Source organism: Talaromyces rugulosus, chromosome II, assembly GCF_013368755.1.
Source record: "Talaromyces rugulosus chromosome II, complete sequence".
In the NCBI taxonomy this organism is placed as follows: Eukaryota; Fungi; Ascomycota; class Eurotiomycetes; order Eurotiales; family Trichocomaceae; genus Talaromyces; species Talaromyces rugulosus.
The window spans coordinates 87,968-110,617 of NC_049562.1; the positions used below are offsets into that span (position 1 = coordinate 87,968).

Genomic DNA, 22,650 nt, shown 5'->3' on the forward strand with positions numbered 1-22,650 from the left:
TGCACCGCCAACCGTAGCTAGCTCCCGCGTCTGCTTACCCAATCAGCCACGCACGATAAACACGTAATGGCGATACTAGTCAATACTAGATAAGATACAGTAGCACGTGATAAATCTCCAAAATGTCGTTTTGACGATACAAGACCCTGACACACTGCGTTGAAATGAACTTCCTGTAGAAGCCGCTCTCGTGCAAGACGCACTACACTGATAGCGATAAGATCATATATTATAGGAGAGATGGATCGACATGACGAGATTGTTGACCTGTCCGGCTTCAGGGGGAAGATGCTAGTCGCCTGCGATGTATGCCGGAGACGAAAGGCATGTGTCTTTGCTCATCCCAATCATAGACCGACCACACGCTAAGAATTTGGCTATTTTGTAGGTACGCTGCGATGGTGAGAGACCGTGCTCTAGATGCAGCAAAGGGGGCAAGAAATGTACCTTCGCGACGCCGTGAGTATCTCTAAGAGCATTCATTATACGCCAGACACATCATCTAAATCCCCAGACAGAAGGCGAGTAGCGACGCTCCCTGAGGATTTCATGTATGCACCCAGTAATCTCAGGTTTAAGATGTGATGTCTACAGGTGCTCACATCTGAATCGTAGTAGAACACGCTCCCAGTCACCTATACACCCATCTCGCAAAAGATCGGCCTCCAAGTCCTCATCGTTGGGACCTGTGACCGTCTCCGCCGCTTCTACGGGGCCAAATGTGGACGACAGCGACAGTTCGGGTAATGTGAGCAAAATATAATCACTCCCCATTTCTAATTCTTGGGTTGCTGAAAAGCCAGTCATAGCAGACAAAAATCCTCTCCGAGTCGGGTAAAGCGCACCTGCTGCTGATCGATCAGGACGACCAGATCGTTTACTCAGGGCCATCCACGGGGATTCCATTATTTGCTCGCCTCGGCTTGCTCCATACCGTCGAAGTGTCCGAGAGTGACAAGAATGGGCTGTATTTTTCATCTCACTCTGGAGGCGCTTTAGGCATCATAGGAGCCTCACGGTCTTCGTACGATTGTTTCGATCTTTGCCTGCAACGCTGCCCACAGGAACTCATGTTCAACTTGATACGCTATCATCTCACTAGCCGTCAGTTTTCATGTCTTTGAAGACGGCTTTTGAGTGACACTGATTAACTCTCACCTTTAGCTCTATTCTTTCCTGTGTTACATGCTCCTTCGTTATTATCGGTAAGGCGGCCACCGGCATCATTTGTTAATGGGGCTAATAGCTGGCTCAGGAATTCGTCGCGGTCACCAAGAGACGCCTGATTTGCACTCCTCAATATGGAGCTTTCTTGATGAGCATCCTCGCCGTCACGGTTCGTTTGGTTGAAAATGCCAAATTTCTCCTTCCGCCTTCTGAGCGCGATCAAGCCAGCGAATCTTACTTTGAACTTGCCCAGGATTTGCTCAGATCCAGCAAAAACAACCTTGACATTCGACATATCCTGGCTCTATATCGTACTGTGACACCTCTCGCTTGGGCCTTAAACTGACTGACCCGATATATAGATCTTGCATTGTTCACCGAAGGCCGCAATAATTCTACGGGTTAGTTATAGTGCCCAATATCGCTATGCGGACGCTAATGACCCTCGTTAGGCCCTGTCTCTACTTTCGTTGCGGAAGCCATTGGTCTAGCATTCACCACTGGGCTGCACCGCAATACCAGAGATTTTAAGATGGATCCGGTGACGCTGCAGGTGCGTTCTGAACGTGATTATCACTTTGAAAATGCTAAGTGGTAGATCCGTACACGCCTCTTTTGGGCTTTATATTCTCTGGATATCTCCCTTGCTTATTCTCAAGGTCGTCCACCACTTATTAGGCTATCGGAATGTAAGACCACCTAACCCATCACTCGTGAACGGAAGCTGAATCATGATAGGTAGCGTTGATCTACCTGTCATTGTCGACAATGAATACGTCACCAAGACAACGATTTTACCCCAGCCGGAGAGCAGTCCACCAGTGGCCATGGCAGCGGCTGTAGAGGTAACCAAACTATACATGGTCCTCGAGCAGGTGCGTTTTGTCTTAATTGAGGTCTTTTGATTTAGCTCTCAACTAGCTCCAGGTATTGTCTGCAATCAATGCCCCATCAGAGACAGTTGCAGCCGCATTCTCACTGGACGACCGGCCTCTCGCACGCAATCGCATTTTTGTACGTGCTCAAAAAAAGCTAGATCAGGTATATATATTCTGTCAACAGGACTTAAAAGCATAACGTGCGATTATCAATATTGACACACTGCGCTGGGCAGATTGAAAGAGATCTCCCACCTTATCTATCGCAAGTCGATGCCACCGTCAATCCGGCCTCGAAGACCTTTCACGCCAGCCGCGTACGAGCGACTGTCCAATTCGTTCGAACCCTAATAGCTCGACAGGCCCTCATTGACGGATTTGAGGCAAATCCCTCGCCGACTGAAGTAGAATTTGACTCTGCTACATTCAAAGCTTGCCACCTTTCAATAGATATCATCAAAACTTATTCGCGACTACGGCACACGGGCCACCTTCGATTTTGTGGCTTTCAAGCCGTTTCTCACGTCACAGCTGCCGCACATACACTTATTGCATGTATGCTGAGAAATTCGGATTCAGCATTCGAGTATCGACCAGATCTACTTACCGCCATCGACCTCTTACTTGCTTTCTCGGCTCCCTTTCCATCTGCCAAAACAATCGCTCAGCTTCTTGTCCAGATATCGCGAACGTTGGACTATCGCCATGGTTCAACGAGTGAGACTGAAGCCGCAGCCATTCGTGTCCTTGCTAGGAAGTTTGCACCACCTTTACCCAAATGTTCCTCCCGAGCAAACGCATCTGAGCGGCAGCAAGCGGTCTCAAAAACTCCAGCTTTGTCCTCATTGAGGCCCCCGCTCTGGCAATATGGTGCCAATACTGCAATTCAACAACTCGATTCTGAAGCCCTCCCGATCAAACATTTCGTCAACGCCGGAATCTTTGCTGATGATGGACCCCGATCTAATTACTCGTCATTAACTATGGATACCCTCGCAGCTCCTCAATCTGCTCACCCAGGGGAAGTTACCCCCAATTTTGCTGTCACAACTGAAGATTTAGTGAGTAGCTGGGGTTTATCTTCTTCATTTACCTCGTTGGCAAATGAGCCACACCAATGGGCTATGAATAATCCTTTATCCGTGGGGAGCACAGCGATGAAAGTAGATTCAGCGTGGGAGGATGGTGTATTTTCATTTTTGAATGATGGATTATTTAACAATTTGTAAATATGGATTGTTCCCATATGATTCAACTCAGATATCAAGAGTTTCTTTGTGAGAAGTATTTCAACTGACTGCTTTATTTTGTCTTCCATGTACCTGTTACTCCTGAACCTAATCAATGATTTCACGAATTCGTTTTTTCCAATCTGGCCAAGCACCCCATCTTCCTTGATCGTCGACTTCCTCCGGTCCTCCTTCGCCAATTAACTTGAGAAGGTTCTCGGCATATTCAAATCTATTGATCAAAAATGGAACACATTATTCTCTGTTGTGGATTCCTCGCGAAAAAGTAGAATAAGGCAAGGGACTCACTCTCCCGGGTGTCCAAGAACCAACAAATCATGTGATTCCACGCCTTCCTCTGGATGGGGTGTTAACTTGAGCGGTGTATTAGTCCAATATGCCGCGACGACTCGTGCTTGCATCTCAGAGAATGGCCAGGGAATGGCCTCTGCGTGAAGGAGTAGGAGCACTAATGTTGGGTCGGGGAGATAAAAGAGTTGATATGCATCAAGGTTATGAACGCCTGTTCCTTACGTTGTTAGCTAGTGTCACGAACGAGATAGGCCGTGAATCGGTCTTGGATGGAATGGGTCTTGAAATTACGGTGTCCTCCTTCTAAGTCTGCTTGATCCACTAGGTCCTTGGATGGGCGGCGAGATCCTGGTGGAACCTGCGGACGATGTACCAAAGGTGCGTTATCAAACGGAGCATCGGAGGAGTGGCAGAATTCAAATCGAGCCACGAAGCCAGTAGCGAAAATGATCACCTAGTTTTTACGCTCAGCTTCAGGGCTAATCTAGTCTCATCTATCCCGGAGTGAGCTGGGAAGAAAAAAGTTACTTACATCTATATCGTCGAGAACCTCATCCGCAACGGTGATGATCCGCCCAGTTGCGGAATGCGAAGAAGGTGGCTCGACAACCCGCATGCGTGCAATGTTGGAGATGTGCTCTGTCCACCCCTTTTCCTGCTCAGTGTCGTAACGTAGCTTGCTTTTAAAAGAACGGTATATCTTGGCGGGCGCCAGAGGTGATTGCTCAACGCAAAGCATGCCGAGCTCTCTCACAATATCAGCACCTGGATTTTACATTTTATCAGCTAGCCTATACACATGGCGAGGATAGAAAATCTTGCTGCTTACTAGAGGGTCCGGAGCCCACTACCATCACGATCTACAACCAATTTAGCTTGAAGGGAACTAGATTAATTAGTCCACGTTGGACTTACCTTTCCAGCAAATACCTTCGCTGCTCTATACCATCTCGAGTGCAGAATTTCCCCCTTCCAGTTCCACAATCCATCTGTATACGGAATGAATGGCCTTGAATCTGTCCCGTTTGCTATAACAACATGGTCGAATCCTTCCTCGAAGGTTGTTCCCGTGTCCGGCGAGCTGCTTGTCACTGACGGCGTCCACTCCACTGACCATCTTTTTTTTATTGAGATACTGTCTTCGGGTGTATGTCGCACTCGAGTGACGACCCTATTCAATCGAATGTAGTCGGCGTAGTGAGCAGCGTGTAGTTGTTGATATTGGTAGATTACTTCATAGGTTGGATACTCTGATGTGCCTTTTGGGTAGGGATGCGACCGATAAGGCATGATATCCTGTAGGTGATGAGAATTGAGCACAAGTTTCTGCAATAAAGAGTTTTGTACACTCACTCGAGGCGTATTTGCGGTGACACCAGCATACATTGGAGTTGGGGACGGGGCTGGCCAACCAGACCGTTCCAGGTCTGTCAGTGCGATTGCATGGCCATCCTCAGCAAAGGTTATCCTGCATGGCGGGGGCGTCGCCTCAAAATTCCTACAGAACCAGCATGAGAAATAAATGCTTGTTAAGGAAAGTCAGGCCGACTAACCAGAGACCACCGACACTGTCTCGCGCCTCGTACGCTACGACGTCGAAATCCTTGCGCTTGAACTGCTCAATGGCACCCAAGCCTCTTAATTCCTATATCAGCTTCGTCTGTAGTTCTGGTTTAATTTTACTCACGCTGGACCGCAGCCTATGATGAGGACCGATGGTTTGATGGTGATAGTCATCTCTCGTTGGTGGTGCGGTTCCTAGATCAGTGACTGACCAGACTTAGATTTTGTTTTAAAAAAAAAAAAAAAAACTTCAATCAATCATTATTGAGCCTCTAGAAATGCTAATCCACGAATATAGACTTCAATAAAACGTACGAATTGAACAAACGCCACTATTACGCGGTCTCTTTGTTCGGCAAAGTTGAGCGCCTAATGTGGCCTCGGTGGTCCGAAGCACGCAATCATCTCGGATCGCCGAGAAGAAACTCAAAATTGTATAGCTTTATGTGGTATGTATGGCAACATCGGCGGCTTGTTTTAGAAATCCGAATTTTAAAAAAAAACAAAAAAAAAAGCAATACTATTCCTAGTATAAGATCGCTCTTGCTTGGAAGTAGGCCGAGACAGTGCTTGGTGAATATTTTTCTTGGATCAATTGACCAGGCATTGCATATCCAGGACGGCGAAGTCCAAGATGTCACCGGTGCCGCTCATCATAGACCCAACCTCCTCTCTTCTTTTCGGGCCGGAGGTGGTCATCCTCGATGCCTCATGGCTATACGACCCCAGCCCACCAACGCGCAACGCATATGAAGAGTTCATCGCGGGGCCTCGTTTCCCAAATGCGCGTTTTTGGGACCTGGACGCCGTGTCCGAACCTCATCCCGATGGATATGTCTTAATGCTGTCGTCACCCGAGCGATTCGCAGCTTTTGCAGGGAAACATGGTATTGCAAAGAGCTCCCATGTTGTGGTGTACGATAGTGAAGGTATCTTCTCCGCTCCACGGACCGCATGGACCTTCAAGGTTATTTCCCTATCTCTCGTGGGGCCCCAAATGATGAGCGGATTAGGCGCTGACACCGGGAACGAAACGAATATATAGATTTATGGACATGAGAAGGTGTCGGTGATTAATGGCGGTCTGCCGCGGGCAAAGAAGGAGGGTATCAAGCTAGAGACTGGACCACCTTCAAATTTCGAAGTGAGTAACCGGCGCTACGACACCATACAGCGCGCGCTGGAACTCAGCTTTGTGAATGATTGACGTCCCTAGGAAACTCAATATCCGATCCCTACCGTGGAGCGGGATGCTGTTGTTCGTACGTAGTGTGCTATGCCAACCTCGGGGATTTGGATTAGACGAACCGACTAACAACTTTGCAGAGTTCGACGAAGTTCTGAGACTCGCACAGCGATCATCACCCTCCACTGATAACACATTCTTAATCGATGCAAGACCTGCACCATCCTATGAGGACGGCCATATACCCTCATCTCTCCTTCTAGACTTTCCCTCTTCTCTTCTGAACGATTCGGCAAATTTCACATATCTTCGAGAGCCGGAAGAGTTGAAGAAACATATTTCCCAACAGCTTGGGCAAGATAAACTCAATCAGATTGTCTCAGGAACAGTTACGGTCGTTAATAGTGAGTTATCCCCGCTGTTGAAACCCCTTTCAGCATTGGTAAAACCCAAAAACTAATTGTGCCTTCTATTGCTTTGGCCAGCTTGTGGAGGAGGTTTGTCCGCAGCGATTAATTGGTTGTCTCTCCAATCTCTAGGAGTAAATAGTAGACTTTACGACGAAGTGAGGCTCTCTTTCTTTATTCAACAGTCAGAAATTCAACTGACACGATACTTTCTAGTCTTGGGGTGGGTTTTCAGCGCGAAAAGGTACTCCTAAGATAATTGGACCAAATCCTTTGTAGGACAGCTAGCTGTGGCTTTGTGTATCATAATTCAATCCGAGGTCTGCGCCTCCCAAAGTCCAGTGATTACACGTTTCCCATGAAGCTCTTCAACCCTCACGATCGTTGTTGCACTCTGCTTGAGCTCCTTCCGATCCTCCTTTCCTATTGTCAGATATTCTGTCCATTGCGCAACAACACCTGTAGACCCAAAGCTATTTGTAGTCGCAATGTTCAAGTCTTTAATCTCAATGATAGATGAGACGAAGGCCGTGCGAAATTGAGTAGTAATAAGGGTAGTAAATGCTGCTTTTGTAAAACTCGTTCCGTTGATCCTAACGGGATGGCATGGTCAACTTGAGGATTCTTTTACTAGGAAAAGCAAGGGCTGCAACCTACACAATCTCAATATTTGGAGCCAGCTCTTCATCTAGCACCGAGACCGCGAGCGAGTCGTCGTCGGCCTGGAAGAGGGTACGTGTGAAGAAAGAATCAACAAAATCGGCAACGGGGGCACGAGACATTTTGCCGGTATCATAAGAGAGAGGACGATTTTCCGTGAGGTGAATGGTCGTAGGTCAGAGGGGGGATACCTGGACCTTATATACTTGACAGTCGATAACCCTAATGGTAGTAGGGTTAGGGCTAATACTAGGGCTAAAAATCACTTATTCCGTGGCAACACTAAATCGTGTGGGTGGAAGAAAACAGCAAGATGGATCATGGATAAGTCCGGGTTATAATAGCTTATGAGTAAGAAGGTCGAAATGAAACCGACAGAAAGTAATTTTTAGACTTTGAATGTCCTCAGAATTGTGAGGGCATTAAGGAATTATGACAGTGATCAAAGGTGGATTGCGGCACCGTAGGTTAAGCGGTAGTAGTAGTTTTATAACGGACGACCATCTCTAGCCATGCCAGTCCCAGAATACTGTGGCCAGACCGGATTTTAGTACTGAAATGTTGATATGCGCAGAAGGACAATGTCACCATAATATTATATTAGGATACTGCCTGTATACTTATAAACTTAACATCTATTCTAAATACAGTATTAGTCATAAAGTCACCCCTCTTCCGTTTTCTCACCAACACACCCCCTGCATACAAAAAAAAGTATTACTCAACCAAGTTTTAGTTTCTATTATACTTTGACAAAAGATTATGGGAGATTCGGACTCATTTACGTCAACTGGTATTTTAGTAAGGGCAAAATTTTCAAACAACACATTTCGATGAGGCGGAACTGCTGTTTGGATGATTTAAATCCACAAAGTAAATATCTGATGGGATAGTCACGATCTTGATTGACCTTTTGCTACCTAATCAGAACCGAAGGACGTAAGCCACGGTTGATACCCTTCCGACATGAAGATACTTTGCAATGCCCGTCGACGAATACCAATATTTCCCCCATCAAAAATGGGAAGGACCATAGCGGTGTTGAGTAGATCTCCAAAGGGGTAGTCGAGATTATATGCAGATCTAGACAATTGACGTATCAGAGATCTTTCCATAACGGGTTGATTTGCTTATATTCATATCCACTCAAATATTGTGCTAATTATCTTAAGTCAAGGACATAACTTACATTCCAACTGCATTGATAGCGTCAGTACAAGACTGTACTGCAGCATCAGAGCAGAATATCTTTGCCTGTAGCGACAGCTCTCGTCGTTGCTCATGCTCGCCAGGACCAGCAAGGAGGCAGTGAGCGGCTTTCCACGTCAGAAGTCTAAACGGGTGTTAGCGATAGCTCGCCCATTGAACTTTTTTGTATGGTATTGTAAAGTCTTCACCTTGAAGTATCGGTTCTCATCTTGATGTTTATCAACAAATCTGCTACAGATTGACGGTTGCCAATTGGGACAGTTCCCCCTCGTGTATCGCGAGAGAATGCGAGTGCGGCGTCAAAGGCAGCTCGTTGAAGGCCAACACCCATTGCACCTACAAGCATGGCTGCGTAGACACGTATCAGATGTATTTCCATAAGAAGTATATTTTAAAGGGATTACCGGATATCTCGAATGAATGATTAACAACAGCGGCACCAGTTCCTGGTGGGCACAGTAGGTTTTTAGCAGGCACGCGAACGTTCGTGTACTAAGAATCTTGTTAGGGTCGGTTTATTTCGACATTCGGACGAGTATATACGATATCTTACCTTGATGTGAGGCCCTGAAACAGCTGTGTGGCCTAGAGTCTCGACGTGTTTGAGGACCTCGAAGCTGCCCTCTCCGCTTCTTTCGATATCGGCCTTGGTGACGAGCAACACCATGGTGAGATCTTGCGGATGCGACGATTTCGAAACTACATCCTCGTTCACGCAACGGCAAACAACGCAGCCAAGATCTGCTCCTCGGAAGTCCCATCCTGCTGAATTCGTAGCCCAGAGCTATGAAAATCCGCCACTGTAAGTATTGGGTGTATCAAGGTAAACCCGGAATTCAGTTCACCTTTTCCCCATTTAAAACCCACTCATCTCCGTCCAAATACGCTGTAGTCTGTAGTCCTGGAGCACCAGGCTCTAGCCAGTTCGCCTATTCGTTAAAATGAGTCTACTAGAGTCATCTAATTAGGAACAATAACTTTGTACTCACCACTCCAGCGGGTTCTGAAAAAACCAGAGATGCCAATGGGGCTCCTTCCCCAGATAAAAAAGGGTCCATAAATTCCTTGAATTGCGGTTGATATGCCAGCGCAAGCGGCGTAAGACCAAGACCCGTCGCGAATATCGTCAACGAAGCAGACGCATCAACGGCGTAGAACTCTTCTACTAGGATGGCCGCCTCGACAAGGTTCGCGCTTGTGCCTCCAACTGGGGCGGGCACTTGTCCATTGAGGAGACCAGCTTTGACAGCTTCAGCATAAATGGGCTTAATAGATTGAAAGCGCTCAGCTGGGGAAGAGAAGTTAGAATATATAGCTTTCGCGCCGGCGAGGTGTGCCTTTGCAAAACCTCGTGCGGCTGTACGAGTAGCATTTTCAGAGTCAGAAAGAGTGAAATCCACCATATTGAAAGGCTGCTACTATAATTTTCAGAACTCGTCTGAAATAAAGAGAGCGGTCTATTTTTTCTCGAATAATGTTTAGTTTGTTGAGTAGGGGAAAGGTGGAAAACAAGCAGGGGTGCAGTTCCGTAAAGCAGCTGGTTGCACGTGAAAAGGACTGTGACCAAGGGGGGTATGTTTTGGCCCTTCCACGTGCTAATAATAACTAATAGTAAGAAATATTCATGCAGTTGATGCGCATTGGTACCATTTACAGGCTGGTAAATGCGATGTTGGGTTTTACGTGATTCCGATCAACACAGCAACACAGCGGGGCCCCCAAGAATAAGCTTGCTCGCGCCGGTGTCTCAGAGAGAGTAGTAGATAGTTCTAGATACACCTAGTAACTAACGCTCCGGGAAATTATGTGTAGTATTTATATGGTGTGGGTCGATACAGTGTATATCTCCGCGTAATAAAAGCAGTATTAATATTACAGAGTACGTACTCCGTACCTGTACAGCCAAATAATAATAAAGGTGGCGATCCTATGCTTCGGTGGAGGCTAGAGCATGGGGTCTGTTAATTGAGTTTTATACATTAGACTGTTTTTAATGATTTGTAAGATATTTTATAGTTAGTACGTAAGTTCTCTTAATATACGTATACAATTTTCAAAATTAAATTAAGTTGGAAGTGAGAGGAAATTGAAGACATCACATTTTTCCACTTACGAAGCCCAATAAAATACACCACCAACTCTTAGCCACGATAGATTAAAGCAGGATAAAAATGTCTGGTGATCGGCGGTGATATATTTTCTTCGAATAGAAACGACAACATCTTGCCTAGTAGACATGTTACATACTAACGTACTAACAACTTTATAATTAAAAATTGCTGCAGACAGGCTTTTGACAGTTGTCCGGTTTGCCAAAAAGGATGCAATCCTTATTAATACAAGTTTTATTTATCCTAGCACTAGCTGGCGTATATCTCTAGCGTTAGGATAAATAAGGATTGCGTCCTTTTTGGCGAAGCGGACCGCGGTCAAAAAACCTGTCAGCGGCACCCAGTCAGTTCGCAACCGTCAGAATTAAGTGGATTGCTAGTTACTACTAGAAATAGAATGTGCTCCGTAGTTCGACGCCTGTTGTTTACCTGCTACCGTATTTGTGGTGTTACTAACACTGGTCTGTGGCGACAGATTGGGTACCTAGACTATATTGAGCTATATTAACCTAGCATATTACTAACAAATAAAACGTTTATATAACAAGAACAGGAAAAACATATGTTGGAAAGAGAAGACTTTGAACAAAACACGTCTTGAATGGCTGATATATTTCTGTTTCGTATCACCCGCGTGAAAGGAGACAAAAGACAAGGAAAAACACATATGCGCACAAAACGATGATCTAATTTGAGGAAATATATACTCTAGGCATAGTAGTAATTGATGAAAACGGCATATCTGGGGGCGGAGACTTCATTTTAGAGCTACAATTAACTTGTGAACATACTACGGCTGTGGATACATGTACGCATGAAGAAAATGTTACCGACAAACCACTCACAAGAGTAACTAGAGTGGATCTGTGAGGTGTGCAGATGTTTCAAAACGGCATGCCAGTCGCCAATTCAAGAAATACATCAATTCATATATCCCACACGATGTCACAGTAAATTTTCTGGTTCGTGATTGGTACATAGCACATTGGCTGTAATGCGATTCTGACTAGGAAGGTTCATACAAGCCTAATAATTGGCTTATTATAGATGATGGATAGGTCCAGACGTTTGCCATTCTCACACCATGCTCATATATGTTTGTAGGTGGGTCATATTGCATTGCCCCCAATCCTACAATGACTTGGAAATATACCCCAGGTAGCAAATGTAAAGACATGAAAAAGGCGTAAATGCGGCAAGTAGATTAATAATGCTAAATCATCGAGAGTTTCGGTGAGTATATTATGTAGTGTGTAGGAGTGAACCGAGGGTAGGTGCTGATACCAGACGACATGCTTGGGAATTACTACAACAGTTCTGGGATTATTGGTTATAATTGTTGGAGAAATTCAAAATGAGAAACGCATAACATTTGTATAGCAACCCGAAACACTGCATCACTTTCTTATATTGGCCCCAAATTAATCGGGTTGCATTGCTAGTTTGATAATACGCACCTAACTGAACTGAGGAATGCCAGTAATAGCACACGAGGAAATTCCGGGAATTCGTAACCTACTTCAAGTACCCGCTTATTATTTCTTGGGAACTGATAGGCTTGACCGAAGGATTCTTCTAGCACCCAGGTGCCGTTTCTCCGGGAGTGGAGGTCTGATAAATGGATGAATCTATGTATTGGAGAGATTTTTACCATGGTATAAATATCCTCCCCAGGAAATTGATACTTTGAGTATCCAAATACCGTTACAATTGGAGCATTTATTCTTTTTTTTCTTCTGTTTTCAAAATATATACAAGATGTTTTGGTCGTGCATAACTCTTGCTGTGATTCTAAGTTATCTTGTGATATCTTTGTTACAACGAGAAAGAAATAAAAAAACCGACTATATAGATTCAATCAAGAATCTTTCAAACGACCACCCAATTGTACGAGCTCTTCAGGATCTAATAAATCGTGATGGAGCAGGGTCGTGGCCGCCACGGAGCCTATATGGAATCGACTGGCCTCCCGCTCTTCGTTCTTATCATGTCGTGTATATGGAGCTTTCGCCTTTCCTAGCTACGGAGACCATGGCTTGGGAGGAGGCTGAAGCAGGACTGACCCGGATGAAGGCATATCGTTCACATGCAAGAAAATTACTGAGTGAAAAGGTCAATATGGAAGAAGCACAAAAGTGTTTAAACTCCGATTTATCCCCGGAGATATACAATGGTCTGTTTGCGTGTGTTGCAATTTCTCGACATGCCTACCGGTAAGCCTTCAACAATGTATTCATTTAGTCACAGAAGCATTTAACAACCAATTAGGTGGGCAACAATCCCCATAATCAAAGTTGCGCAGGAAGAAACGGTTGTTGAATTCCCCCCTGAACTCGACATGGCGTGGAGTTTTCTCCAGCAGCGATATGGAGTCACGTCTCCTGGCGGAAACGTCACGTCAAACTTTTATTGCAATTACGACTCCGATGATAATCTCGTGTATACGTTCAATGTCGGAATGCCCGACGCCATCCGTGCGGCAGAGTACCATTTTGGACATATTTTCCCAGCCATGGAGAGACAGGTAAGGCTATAGATGTCCCCAGTCTTCTTCATTTTAACTACTCAAAATATTTAACCCAGTTGGTATTTGAATAGGGGCTACCGATATATTATCATATGGTTATGGCTATATTATCTTCCAAGCGCGACGATCTAAAACAGACCGTTCAACACCTGAAATCAATCAGCGAACATCTCAAACCAACTCTTAAGATATTCTTTGATTCTTTAGTGGACTCCAAGGTATCTAAAAAATACTGGATGCGATACGTACAAGGAATTCAAGGATGGGCAGCTGGCAATATGGTGGATAGTAAGTATATTGAATACGATGGATTATCTGGAAACCAGCTCCTGCTCTTACATTGTGTGGATGCTTTTCTCGGCCTTGAGCCTTATCTGCCTATCGAAAATACGCTCCGGTACATTCCTCATCTACAAAGGGAGCTCAGCACGGCATTCAGTAAACACAGCTTCCGGCGGAAAGCGGAGAAAGCCAATAATAGCCGTGTGGTTGCTGAGATGGATTCTATCGCCAAGCAGCTTCGGGTAAGTTTAAATTTCCATTGCAACAGCCTAACACAGCAACTAACACGAAAGAACAGCTCTTCCGAGCTTCCCACCGCTCCCGAGCAACTCCATACTTAAGTGTTCCCGCTCCTGAGAGGTTGATCATGACTGCTGGCAAGTCTGTATTGGAAAGCGATGCAATCCAGAATGTTAAATCAGCCATTGGATTTTTAGATGTCTTGCTACTAAAGCGATTTCAACAAACTAGATGATTGTTGTGGGCCATTGCTGTTACTATTATTATTAGGATACGCTTTTGTATTCGTTTGTGTACTGTATTTAAACTAATGCCGCGGTAAGCCTACCTTGGCGACGTGTGTAACTATATGTTGTTCGGTGAATTAATATTAGCTCATGTTAACTAAATTAGTAGCTACCAAAGGACGGCACGTCAAAGACTGCTAAGAAACTTAACACCAGCGGCCTCTTGGACCCCAATTTTGAGATTTCAGGTCATTTCGAAGTCTTCGTTATGGTATGGATGTGCAGAATTGCGCTCAGACTACGGGCTAGGTAGAACGAACGCATCTGGCCATACATACATGTACATGGGATTCTAGATCGAGTCCATATAGAAAGGAATATCCTAACCGTTAACCCATACTAGCCCGATTTTATATGGTCAAATACGGCGTAATTATTCACAATTACTAGCATGATTACTACGGCGTGGCCTGAATAAAAAAAATGTAATCAGAAACTTTTATCATAATTATTAATCTACCAATACCACGTATATAAATCAAAAATAAAGATAAAGGTAATGGACTAGACCTTGAGACGCAGATTTTTCCAATAAGCACTCATGCGCACTCGCATAAACTTCCAACACTCGGCGGTATAGAATAGATTCCCTATATCAGACTAGCCTTCTCAGCCGTCTTTTCAGGTGCCGAATATTGACACCGCATTAGCGCCGGGGATCGACAAACATGACAGGAGCTATACCCAATTACATACGGTCGTAGGTTAATAAAATTTGCCCGTTGTGGAAATATCAGATGTCGCCCGCTCCGAGCCGTGTGGGCTGTCTAGTGCCGCGGGCCAAGCACAAAATAAGACACCAACGGTTCGACTACGGGGATTAATATTATAAAACCAACAACTATAACCCTAACAAGTGCGTATACGCTCTTGTTGTAACGTTTTCTGTCTTAATATGTACACCATTTTCTTCCTCGATCAACGTGCTGCTCCTCGTCTTTGCCAACACGGCAGACGTCCTAGCGAGAACACCCTGAAACACCGGATACGTCCGTGTCTGCATAGTACGTAGTTCGAGCTCTGACCGAGGATTGCATGCGTTAAGGCCACCGTGCACCTTGGTTCCCGCATTCAATCTGTTATCTTCTGAAGAGTATTCCTTGGCCCATCCGCTAGGAAAGACGGTTGTTAAACATCAATGCTAAGCACAGAAACCCTATCTTTGAATTATTGAAAGGTTATTCACAGGCTCCAACAAGTGCAACTCATAACTCATCCTTCAAGTTGATCTTTAACCGGTGCCCAAAATGGTGTCCCCCGTAGGCGGAAAGGATGTTCCTTCGCAAGTCCCAGAGATCTATGGGGTCAATATTGCATTCACTGCAGTTACGGTGACGACAGTGCTGTTGCGGGTTTGGACACGATTCTGGTTCGTCCAAGGACTCAAAGTTGACGATTATATCATGATATTTTCTGCAGTATGTTTCAATGACATGAGGTAGGTAGATAACTGACATGACCATCGTTTAGTTGCTCACGTTATTTTATGGCATCGACGTCTGTCTTCGTAAGTTACATTCTTCCCCCGACGTTGAAATACCGTGTTGACCTGTTATTCAAACAGAGACCCATTATGGGTTTGGATATCACTGGAAGGACCTCGTTGATCCTACGGCGTTCTCGAATTCCCTCAAGGTCGGTTTTCAATCACAAGGCAGTCAACGATTAGCTAAGTCATGTTTACAGCTGTTCTACGGTGGAGAATTAGTTTACTATATTAATGTTGGCTTGACAAAAATCACACTGCTGATTCTCTATCTGCGGCTCTTTGTGACAACATCGTACAGCAAGCTACGATTGCTAACGTGGGTAATGATTGGCCTCACAACTGCAGTAACGATAACCTGGACTTTCTTGATTATGCTCCAATGCAATCCGGTTGCCAAGGCCTGGGAAACAACCTTGCCTGGGAAATGCGTTAACATGACTGCCGTATTCTATTCTCATGCTGGTATCAACATCCTATTGGATTTTATTGTCTATATCATGCCAATACCCATGCTGTGGGGTGTCAATCGTCCTCTACGCGATAGATTAGCGCTGATCATTATCTTCGCAATTGGAGGGTTTGTTTGTATTATGGGAATTGTGCGATTGCAAAGTTTGCGAAAAGCCACCGTATCAACGGATCCAAGTTGTTCGTCTCGCTTCTCTCCTTTTTCTTTCCCAAAACAACATTCGTACTAATTCAACTTGTGTCAATGTACAGGGGACAATGTTCCATCTGGTCTTTGGTCATGTATGGAAGCCGATGTTGGCATTATCTGCGCTTGTCTACCATCTCTGAAACCCCTTTTCGTGCGATTCTTTGGCCCTACGATCGGAAGCAAATCCCTTTCAAAGAGCGGTACGCAGAATTTCCATGTGCTCTCCGATAGCCAAAATGCGTTACATCAACCTCATGCGGGAGTCGAGCTTTATAACAGACGAACCAGCTTCAACGTTGTGCGAACCGACGATTTTAGCGTGGAAGAGGGATATGCGAAGGGAAAAAGTTGATCGATATGATAAAAGTATGAATATAAGGAAAGTCCTTCGTAGAAAGGCGTTCGCGTTGCGAACAATTGAGCTGCTTACCCTTTTTTTAAACTACTGTTTACTATTAGATACAAAATGCTTTTCAAAATGTAGAGTCCGAACCCTGTTTCTCCTAATATTACAACGGAAAAGAATACTCCAATATTAATCCCGTAACAAAATCAATAGAGTGGCTGTATCTTTAAAGCATTGAGACTATAGATACCTCCATAAACCTTTCCTTGCTGCTCCTGAGAACTGAACAAATAAATCAATGAAAAGCAGATGTCAAGCCTCCTAATTAGCAAGAATCAGTGCGGAGAAAGAGAAGAACAAAATAAATGAAAAAGGGATCTAGCTCCGCCGTTATACTAGTAAAAAAGCAGATGTCGGTGCAGACATACTGTAGTCATCTTCAGCGATACCAGCTGGCAAAGCTTGATATGTATAGATTGAGTTCGTTAATACGTATTCCGCGTTGATAAATATCACTGACATTTCCGGTGGACTACTACCAAGCAAGTGGTGTACTACGCATGAGGAATTTCTCAGCATGAGGAATTTCTCAATCAATACAACACTTTAAATATCCAAAAATAATCCATTGATAGGTAAGTTGATAGTAGACATTTGTATTCAATCCAAGAACAATTGAGACATGTTACATTAGCCAGCCCATTGACCCGCAGTACCAAATTGGATTTCTACAGAGACACAACTATCTTTTTGGCAGAGATGCCTTTGCTGAGAACGTCCATTCCATTCTGGATGTGTTCCAACCCTTTACCGACTACATCAGGCTTAGGGAATGAAACGTATACCCCTTTCGCCAACGCATCGGGCAGGAAATTTTGGTATATGGCCAAGCCAAGCTCGGGCGGGCTTACTATTGCCCACGCCATCTTGAAAGATATTCCTTCAGGTAAATCAGCCGGCGGACCGAGAACGGAAACCAGCTTTTTCGTTCCTTCTGTTGTTTGTAGAAGGACTTTAGCCAGAGGCACTGTAGTCTCAGGTAATCCGACGGCGTCAAATGCGCCTTTTAGTGTCTTTCCGTTGAGTGCAGTGACGAGATCATCGACTATAGTTGGTTCGTGGTAATCGAGCACTGCTGTAGCACCAAGTTTCCGCACGTGGTCAAAATTGTGTTTTGAAGCAGTTGCAATGACTTCATAGCCAGCATGGACAGCTAGCTGAATAACATTGCTCCCCACAGATGAAGAACCGCCCCAAACAAGTATGGACTGTCCTTGAGGCTTTGGGTCAAGGGAGGGATAATCTAATTCAAGAGTGTCCGGAGCATATAGTCCCATAATTGAAGTCGACACACCGAGTGGCAGTACAGTTGCATTTTCGTACGATAACGTGTCCGGAATGGGGCTAGCGACGTGCTCAGGGACAGCAGTATACAGCTGAAATGACCCATCTGCATCTTTCTGTGTGGCCATGCAAGTTCCCTCGGCCAGGACCCGGTCTCCCACCTGGAAGCGAGAAACGTTGCTGCCCACCTCAACTACGTCGCCGGCGGACTCGTGTCCCAAGACACCGGGGTAGCGGAATGGGGCAAACTCATGTTCCTGGATCTTCCAGTCAATGTGGTTAATGCCAATTGCACGGTTTCTGATCACGATCTGATTTGCTTCCGGGGAAGTGTAGGGTAGTGAGCGTATTTCGAGTGGTCTTTGGCGAGCAGAAGTGATGAACGCCGCGCGGTTTTCGGGCATGGTGTTGACCGCCTTGTGCTTTTGGTCGGAATGGGGGTAGTAATTCAATACTATATGAGAAGTCCGGGATAAATGATAGACTTAATCAAGGGGCCTTCCAAGTTGTCAAATGTTAGAGCCTGGAAAGGGAGGGGGGGGGAAGTCATCATACAGCAGCGGATGTCACCTTATAATGATAAACAGCACGGGAAATGAGGGGTCACTCGTACGGTCATAAGCCAATGCATTTGCCATGATTATTGGACTTTTAATGCGCAGCCTGCCCAGATACTAAGGTATACTACGGTCCCAACCATTAATTACATTATACAGGATACAGTAATGTTCTAACAGCTAGGTTAGCCGTTTTTGGCTGTACAAAGACCCGTATGGTACTGTGATGTAAGATACGTATTGTTGGTTTCGCTTGCTCTAGTTGGTTGGCCAAGTCCGCTAAAATAGCCTTTATTTTCTGAAGCACTGCCTAATATTGTTTATAACTGCTTGATTTATGGCCCCGCTCCTGCTATTAGTTGGGTATGCAGGAAAAATGCCCGGATCACTTCCATGCTCCGCATCTAAGGCGAATATGCGCATCCTCATCACCTGGACGTTTCAAGAAGGCTGTAGTAACCTTGAGATTGCGGCGGGGCCACATGTGATTGAGCAGAGAGGGAGGGCATGGGCCTTAGTTAGCGCCTCGCTTTATCGTGGCATGCGTGCAAACCACCTGGGGATGAGTATCAATGGAAGCCTTTTTTAACCCTATGAAATTAGACGTTCTAGTGGTCAGGTACAACAAGTCCATTCCATTGTTATAAAGATAACATGAGCTACGTGTTCAGCCGCCAGTGTCAAGATAATCTCAACAGTTTTGGAATTAGTTATGCAATCTGGAAGTTTACCGGGTCTTTTCGGAATAGTTTATAAATCGAAGCAACTTAGAACTACTTCTCGCCAGTCATTGTCACCAAAATTTGATGTTTTCGGAACATTTAACTACGCCAGAATGAAAAATGACTACTTCGCACATTGCGTTGAAAAGTTCTCTAATGTCACAAGGAATTCATAGTGATAATTTTTTCATGCCCGAGAACAGGGAACAGAAATGTTCCGCATTGTTGTCCACCAACAGGCTTCCGTCAAGATTCACACTATCTTATGTGTGTATCAGTGCTTAGAACTTTGATAGCAAATTCAACACTCGTATCGCCTCGAGACGAGACTGTTCCACGACTTCTCCTGCATTACGGATATCTTGTATCAACCCTATACCAGCCCCCCTAAATAATATATTAGTTTGAGCTTCAGTAAATAGGGGGGAAATGAAAAGAGACAGGAAGTGAAGAGAAAGGAAGTGAAAATAAAACTGCAGGGAGTTTGTCGAAGATAGAGAATGAATTAAACTCACGCCCAAACAACCATTCCTGATGTGTCACTTTCACTGGTGGCCTTTTTCTGCCGCGCAGAAGCCTGTTCAACCGGCATGGCTCCAGCCAGGACATCCTTGTAGGGGTCGCAAATCACCGCTCGCCCATCATACTTGAGGGGCCACAAGTCGCCGCGACCTTGCAATGCGTCATGAACAACCGATCTATTGCAATATTTCAGTATAGTAAGTTAAACTAATAGCGTAAGATTACTTTGCCGTGGAGACACCACCGTCTTTAGTTGACACCAATACCGACTTGGTTGCTCGTGAAGCCTCGGATTCTACGGTGGCGGCGAACTGTCAAACGTTAACGACAAACTTCCCTCACTTGAAAGGGGGAAGAATTCTCATACTCTCGTACCCATGACGACACCGCTTGCACCTATAAATTTCAGTCAGTAATACAAAGAGACGCAAGCTCACACATAACACAGCCATATACCGAGTGCTAAAGCTGCGGCAATGCCACGGCCATCCATGATACCGCCCGCAGCCAGAATAAATATCTCTTTCTGTGAGTTCTGTATAGCGTCAACGACCTCTGGGAGCAACGTGATAATACTGGAGTTGTTGGCAAACTGATGGCCGCCTGCGTCCGACCCCTGAACCACGATGACGTCCGCTCCATCGTTGATAGCCTCTACAGCAGTGTGTACGGAGCCTATTTGGACAAAAATCTTTAGATTCCATTCGCAGCCGGCGGACTTGATTTCTTTTATCAGTCTTGTGTGCTGATCGCCTGCCGGAGCAAAAAGCCAAACGGCTACTGGGCGGTGTCGGCGAATTAGGGGGATAAGTCCTGAAGGGTCGTCATTGTGAAATGTCAAAAAGCCGACTCCAATCGGGAGACTGTCAAACTCCCGTTCGTTGCTGTCCTGCTCTGGTAAGGCTTTGAGCCCGAGAAGCTCTCTCGCTTTCAGTAACTCTTTTTCGAGAGTGCTGAGTTGTGAGCTGGACGATGTGAAGTCGAAGCCTCCTCCGATAAACCCTACGATTATCAACGTTTCGTAAACATATATGTGGCACAGCAGGAAATTTCAGGAGCTGGGAACGCACCAAATCCACCGGATTTTGTCACGGTAGCTGCTAGAGTGGCCGTTGCTGTACCGTACATTGGCGCGTTCGCAATGAAAGGGCTAATAATATGCGAAAACATATTTTCGGTTTGTTTATCAGTTAAACGGAAGACCGAGAAAATATTGCTGCGATTTCCTGATGGCAGTTGGCTGGCCAGAATTGTATTCTAGGAATGAAGGAATGTTAAAGAGTGATGTAAAATGATGACACTGTTCAACGGGTGGGGAAGATGCACTTCTAATGTAAATACTTAAGGACTAAGTTAACTAGTTAGTTAACTAGTAACCATGATTATTACTCCTCATAGCGCAATGGAACCTAGGGAATGTGATTTTCCGGTTGGTGTAGATGGCATGTGCCATTTACCTTGGAAAAAAGTAATTTAACATTTAAAAAATTTGAACAAAAATATACAGGCCATGTAGACTTAAAAATATGTAACAAACCCGTTCAACCCATAACTGCGTGTTTAAATAGAGACTAAAAACCGTTCATACATTTTCTAAATACGTAGAGCCGTCAATTAGTCAAACACGCGCTATTATTTCTATCTATTTCATGTATGCTTGCTTTAGAAAAAGTAGTAGGATTTAACACTTGACTGCACATGTAAGACAGACCCACAAAAACGATACCAAGCGAGATGCAACCACACCAAGACACTCAATCTTTTTTAACTCCGTACCACTCTATAAATTACTCTTCGTGCCAGTGTCACTTTCAAAACAGTAACGGCATTTGTATTTCGTTCCAAAAGCAAAAGTACTTTTTTTGGCCTCGCAAAATTCTCCTATGGCTTCTATGGACACGCAGCTGAATAGAGGCCCTGATCAGAACTCTGCGGAGCGTAGTTCACCAAGTCGCCAGTTTGATTCACAATCTCTTGAGGAAAGTGTGGAAACCCAAAAAAAAGAACTTGGAGAGCGGAATTCGAATACAATCGACACAATGCTTGAACTTGTACTATCGTATCGCTTTGACGGACGGCTAGAAGAGGCCGAGACGCTCACAAGAAATATCATCCAGATCAGACGGGAGGATCTTGGGGAGACACATCGCGACACTTTGGTTTCTATAACCAAGCTCGCAGAAATTTACGCTGAGTTAGGTCGAGAGATCGAGGCAGAAAAATTACAACTTAATGTTCTCGAAGCACGGAGAAAAGTGCTTGGTGAGCTCGACGAAGATACAATTGACAGCATGGAGCAACTAGCTATTTGGTATCAGAATCGGGGAGAATACCACAACCAGAAGAGAGATTTGGATAAATCGGAAGAGCTATATCAGATGGTTCTCAAGTCTAACACAACAATCCATGGCCAGGGCCACGAGATAACCTTTGAAAGTTCCACCAATCTGGCGGGTATTTACAGATTGCAGGGCCGTTTAGATGAAGCTAAGAAGCTCCAGACTGGCATCGTGGAAAAAAGCAAGACAGTCCTTGGGTTGGAGCACACGTCTACGGCAGTCAGTATAGAGGAGCTTGCAAGGATAAATCACGCCCAAAATCGTATAGAATCGGCCAAACTCTTGCAAAAACAAGCGATAGATATTTATAAGGCAACAGTCGGAGATAAACACCCATTGACGGAAGAGGCTGAGGGTGAGTTTATAAGGATATGTCAATCTTAAATGAGGCATATGAGTTGCGACAATGCGATAATGTTGGTATAACAAATCCTCCTTTCTTCCAAATAGAAACAATGTTCTCTTCTGAAACTCCGAGCTAACACGTCGCAATTACACACTGAATAGCCAGAATAAACATCCAGGAGCACCAGAAATTTCAGATCAACGACGAAAGCGGTGGCCGAATAATATGCGAGTTCTGATCAAGCCCACTCTATCCACGATGACGACCAT

General features: G+C 44.9%; 10 protein-coding genes across 10 annotated transcripts; 5 read left to right on the top strand and 5 right to left on the bottom strand.

The window, feature by feature from the left end:
• Positions 1–441: 441 nt before the first annotated feature.
• On the top strand, positions 442–3,274 carry TRUGW13939_02487 (uncharacterized protein; the record flags this gene model as incomplete). Its single annotated transcript, XM_035485680.1, has 11 exons — positions 442–551; positions 619–748; positions 810–1,104; positions 1,165–1,205; positions 1,256–1,478; positions 1,530–1,568; positions 1,620–1,720; positions 1,766–1,856; positions 1,906–2,042; positions 2,095–2,181; positions 2,282–3,274. 11 exons carry the CDS (start codon positions 442–444, stop codon positions 3,272–3,274), a joined length of 2,247 nt encoding a protein of 748 aa, XP_035341573.1.
• Positions 3,275–3,382: 108 nt separating this feature from the next.
• Positions 3,383–5,323, bottom strand: TRUGW13939_02488 (uncharacterized protein; the record flags this gene model as incomplete). Its single annotated transcript, XM_035485681.1, has 9 exons — positions 3,383–3,506; positions 3,584–3,797; positions 3,878–4,040; positions 4,119–4,351; positions 4,416–4,446; positions 4,502–4,882; positions 4,940–5,084; positions 5,140–5,223; positions 5,274–5,323. The coding sequence occupies 9 exons, from the start codon at positions 5,321–5,323 to the stop codon at positions 3,383–3,385; spliced, it is 1,425 nt and encodes a 474-aa protein (XP_035341574.1).
• Positions 5,324–5,783: 460 nt separating this feature from the next.
• On the top strand, positions 5,784–6,795 carry TRUGW13939_02489 (uncharacterized protein; the record flags this gene model as incomplete). Its single annotated transcript, XM_035485682.1, has 4 exons — positions 5,784–6,116; positions 6,195–6,293; positions 6,366–6,411; positions 6,476–6,795. The coding sequence occupies 4 exons, from the start codon at positions 5,784–5,786 to the stop codon at positions 6,793–6,795; spliced, it is 798 nt and encodes a 265-aa protein (XP_035341575.1).
• A 257-nt stretch (positions 6,796–7,052) lies between these two features.
• On the bottom strand, positions 7,053–7,524 carry TRUGW13939_02490 (uncharacterized protein; the record flags this gene model as incomplete). The annotated part of the gene is made up of 2 exons (XM_035485683.1): positions 7,053–7,335; positions 7,400–7,524. 2 exons carry the CDS (start codon positions 7,522–7,524, stop codon positions 7,053–7,055), a joined length of 408 nt encoding a protein of 135 aa, XP_035341576.1.
• Positions 7,525–8,322: 798 nt separating this feature from the next.
• On the bottom strand, positions 8,323–10,014 carry TRUGW13939_02491 (uncharacterized protein; the record flags this gene model as incomplete). The annotated part of the gene is made up of 7 exons (XM_035485684.1): positions 8,323–8,485; positions 8,592–8,735; positions 8,800–8,959; positions 9,016–9,103; positions 9,165–9,395; positions 9,457–9,540; positions 9,601–10,014. The coding sequence occupies 7 exons, from the start codon at positions 10,012–10,014 to the stop codon at positions 8,323–8,325; spliced, it is 1,284 nt and encodes a 427-aa protein (XP_035341577.1).
• A 2,706-nt stretch (positions 10,015–12,720) lies between these two features.
• Positions 12,721–14,006, top strand: TRUGW13939_02492 (uncharacterized protein; the record flags this gene model as incomplete). Its single annotated transcript, XM_035485685.1, has 4 exons — positions 12,721–12,935; positions 12,991–13,246; positions 13,321–13,773; positions 13,830–14,006. The coding sequence occupies 4 exons, from the start codon at positions 12,721–12,723 to the stop codon at positions 14,004–14,006; spliced, it is 1,101 nt and encodes a 366-aa protein (XP_035341578.1).
• A 1,299-nt stretch (positions 14,007–15,305) lies between these two features.
• TRUGW13939_02493 (uncharacterized protein) lies at positions 15,306–16,557 on the top strand (the record flags this gene model as incomplete). Its single annotated transcript, XM_035485686.1, has 5 exons — positions 15,306–15,476; positions 15,529–15,565; positions 15,623–15,693; positions 15,745–16,195; positions 16,268–16,557. 5 exons carry the CDS (start codon positions 15,306–15,308, stop codon positions 16,555–16,557), a joined length of 1,020 nt encoding a protein of 339 aa, XP_035341579.1.
• A 722-nt stretch (positions 16,558–17,279) lies between these two features.
• On the bottom strand, positions 17,280–18,299 carry TRUGW13939_02494 (uncharacterized protein; the record flags this gene model as incomplete). The annotated part of the gene is made up of 1 exon (XM_035485687.1): positions 17,280–18,299. The coding sequence occupies one exon, from the start codon at positions 18,297–18,299 to the stop codon at positions 17,280–17,282; it is 1,020 nt and encodes a 339-aa protein (XP_035341580.1).
• A 1,156-nt stretch (positions 18,300–19,455) lies between these two features.
• On the bottom strand, positions 19,456–20,824 carry TRUGW13939_02495 (uncharacterized protein; the record flags this gene model as incomplete). Its single annotated transcript, XM_035485688.1, has 6 exons — positions 19,456–19,561; positions 19,690–19,872; positions 19,922–20,007; positions 20,064–20,092; positions 20,153–20,698; positions 20,767–20,824. 6 exons carry the CDS (start codon positions 20,822–20,824, stop codon positions 19,456–19,458), a joined length of 1,008 nt encoding a protein of 335 aa, XP_035341581.1.
• A 755-nt stretch (positions 20,825–21,579) lies between these two features.
• Positions 21,580–22,419, top strand: TRUGW13939_02496 (uncharacterized protein; the record flags this gene model as incomplete). Its single annotated transcript, XM_035485689.1, has 1 exon — positions 21,580–22,419. The coding sequence occupies one exon, from the start codon at positions 21,580–21,582 to the stop codon at positions 22,417–22,419; it is 840 nt and encodes a 279-aa protein (XP_035341582.1).
• Positions 22,420–22,650: the final 231 nt, after the last annotated feature.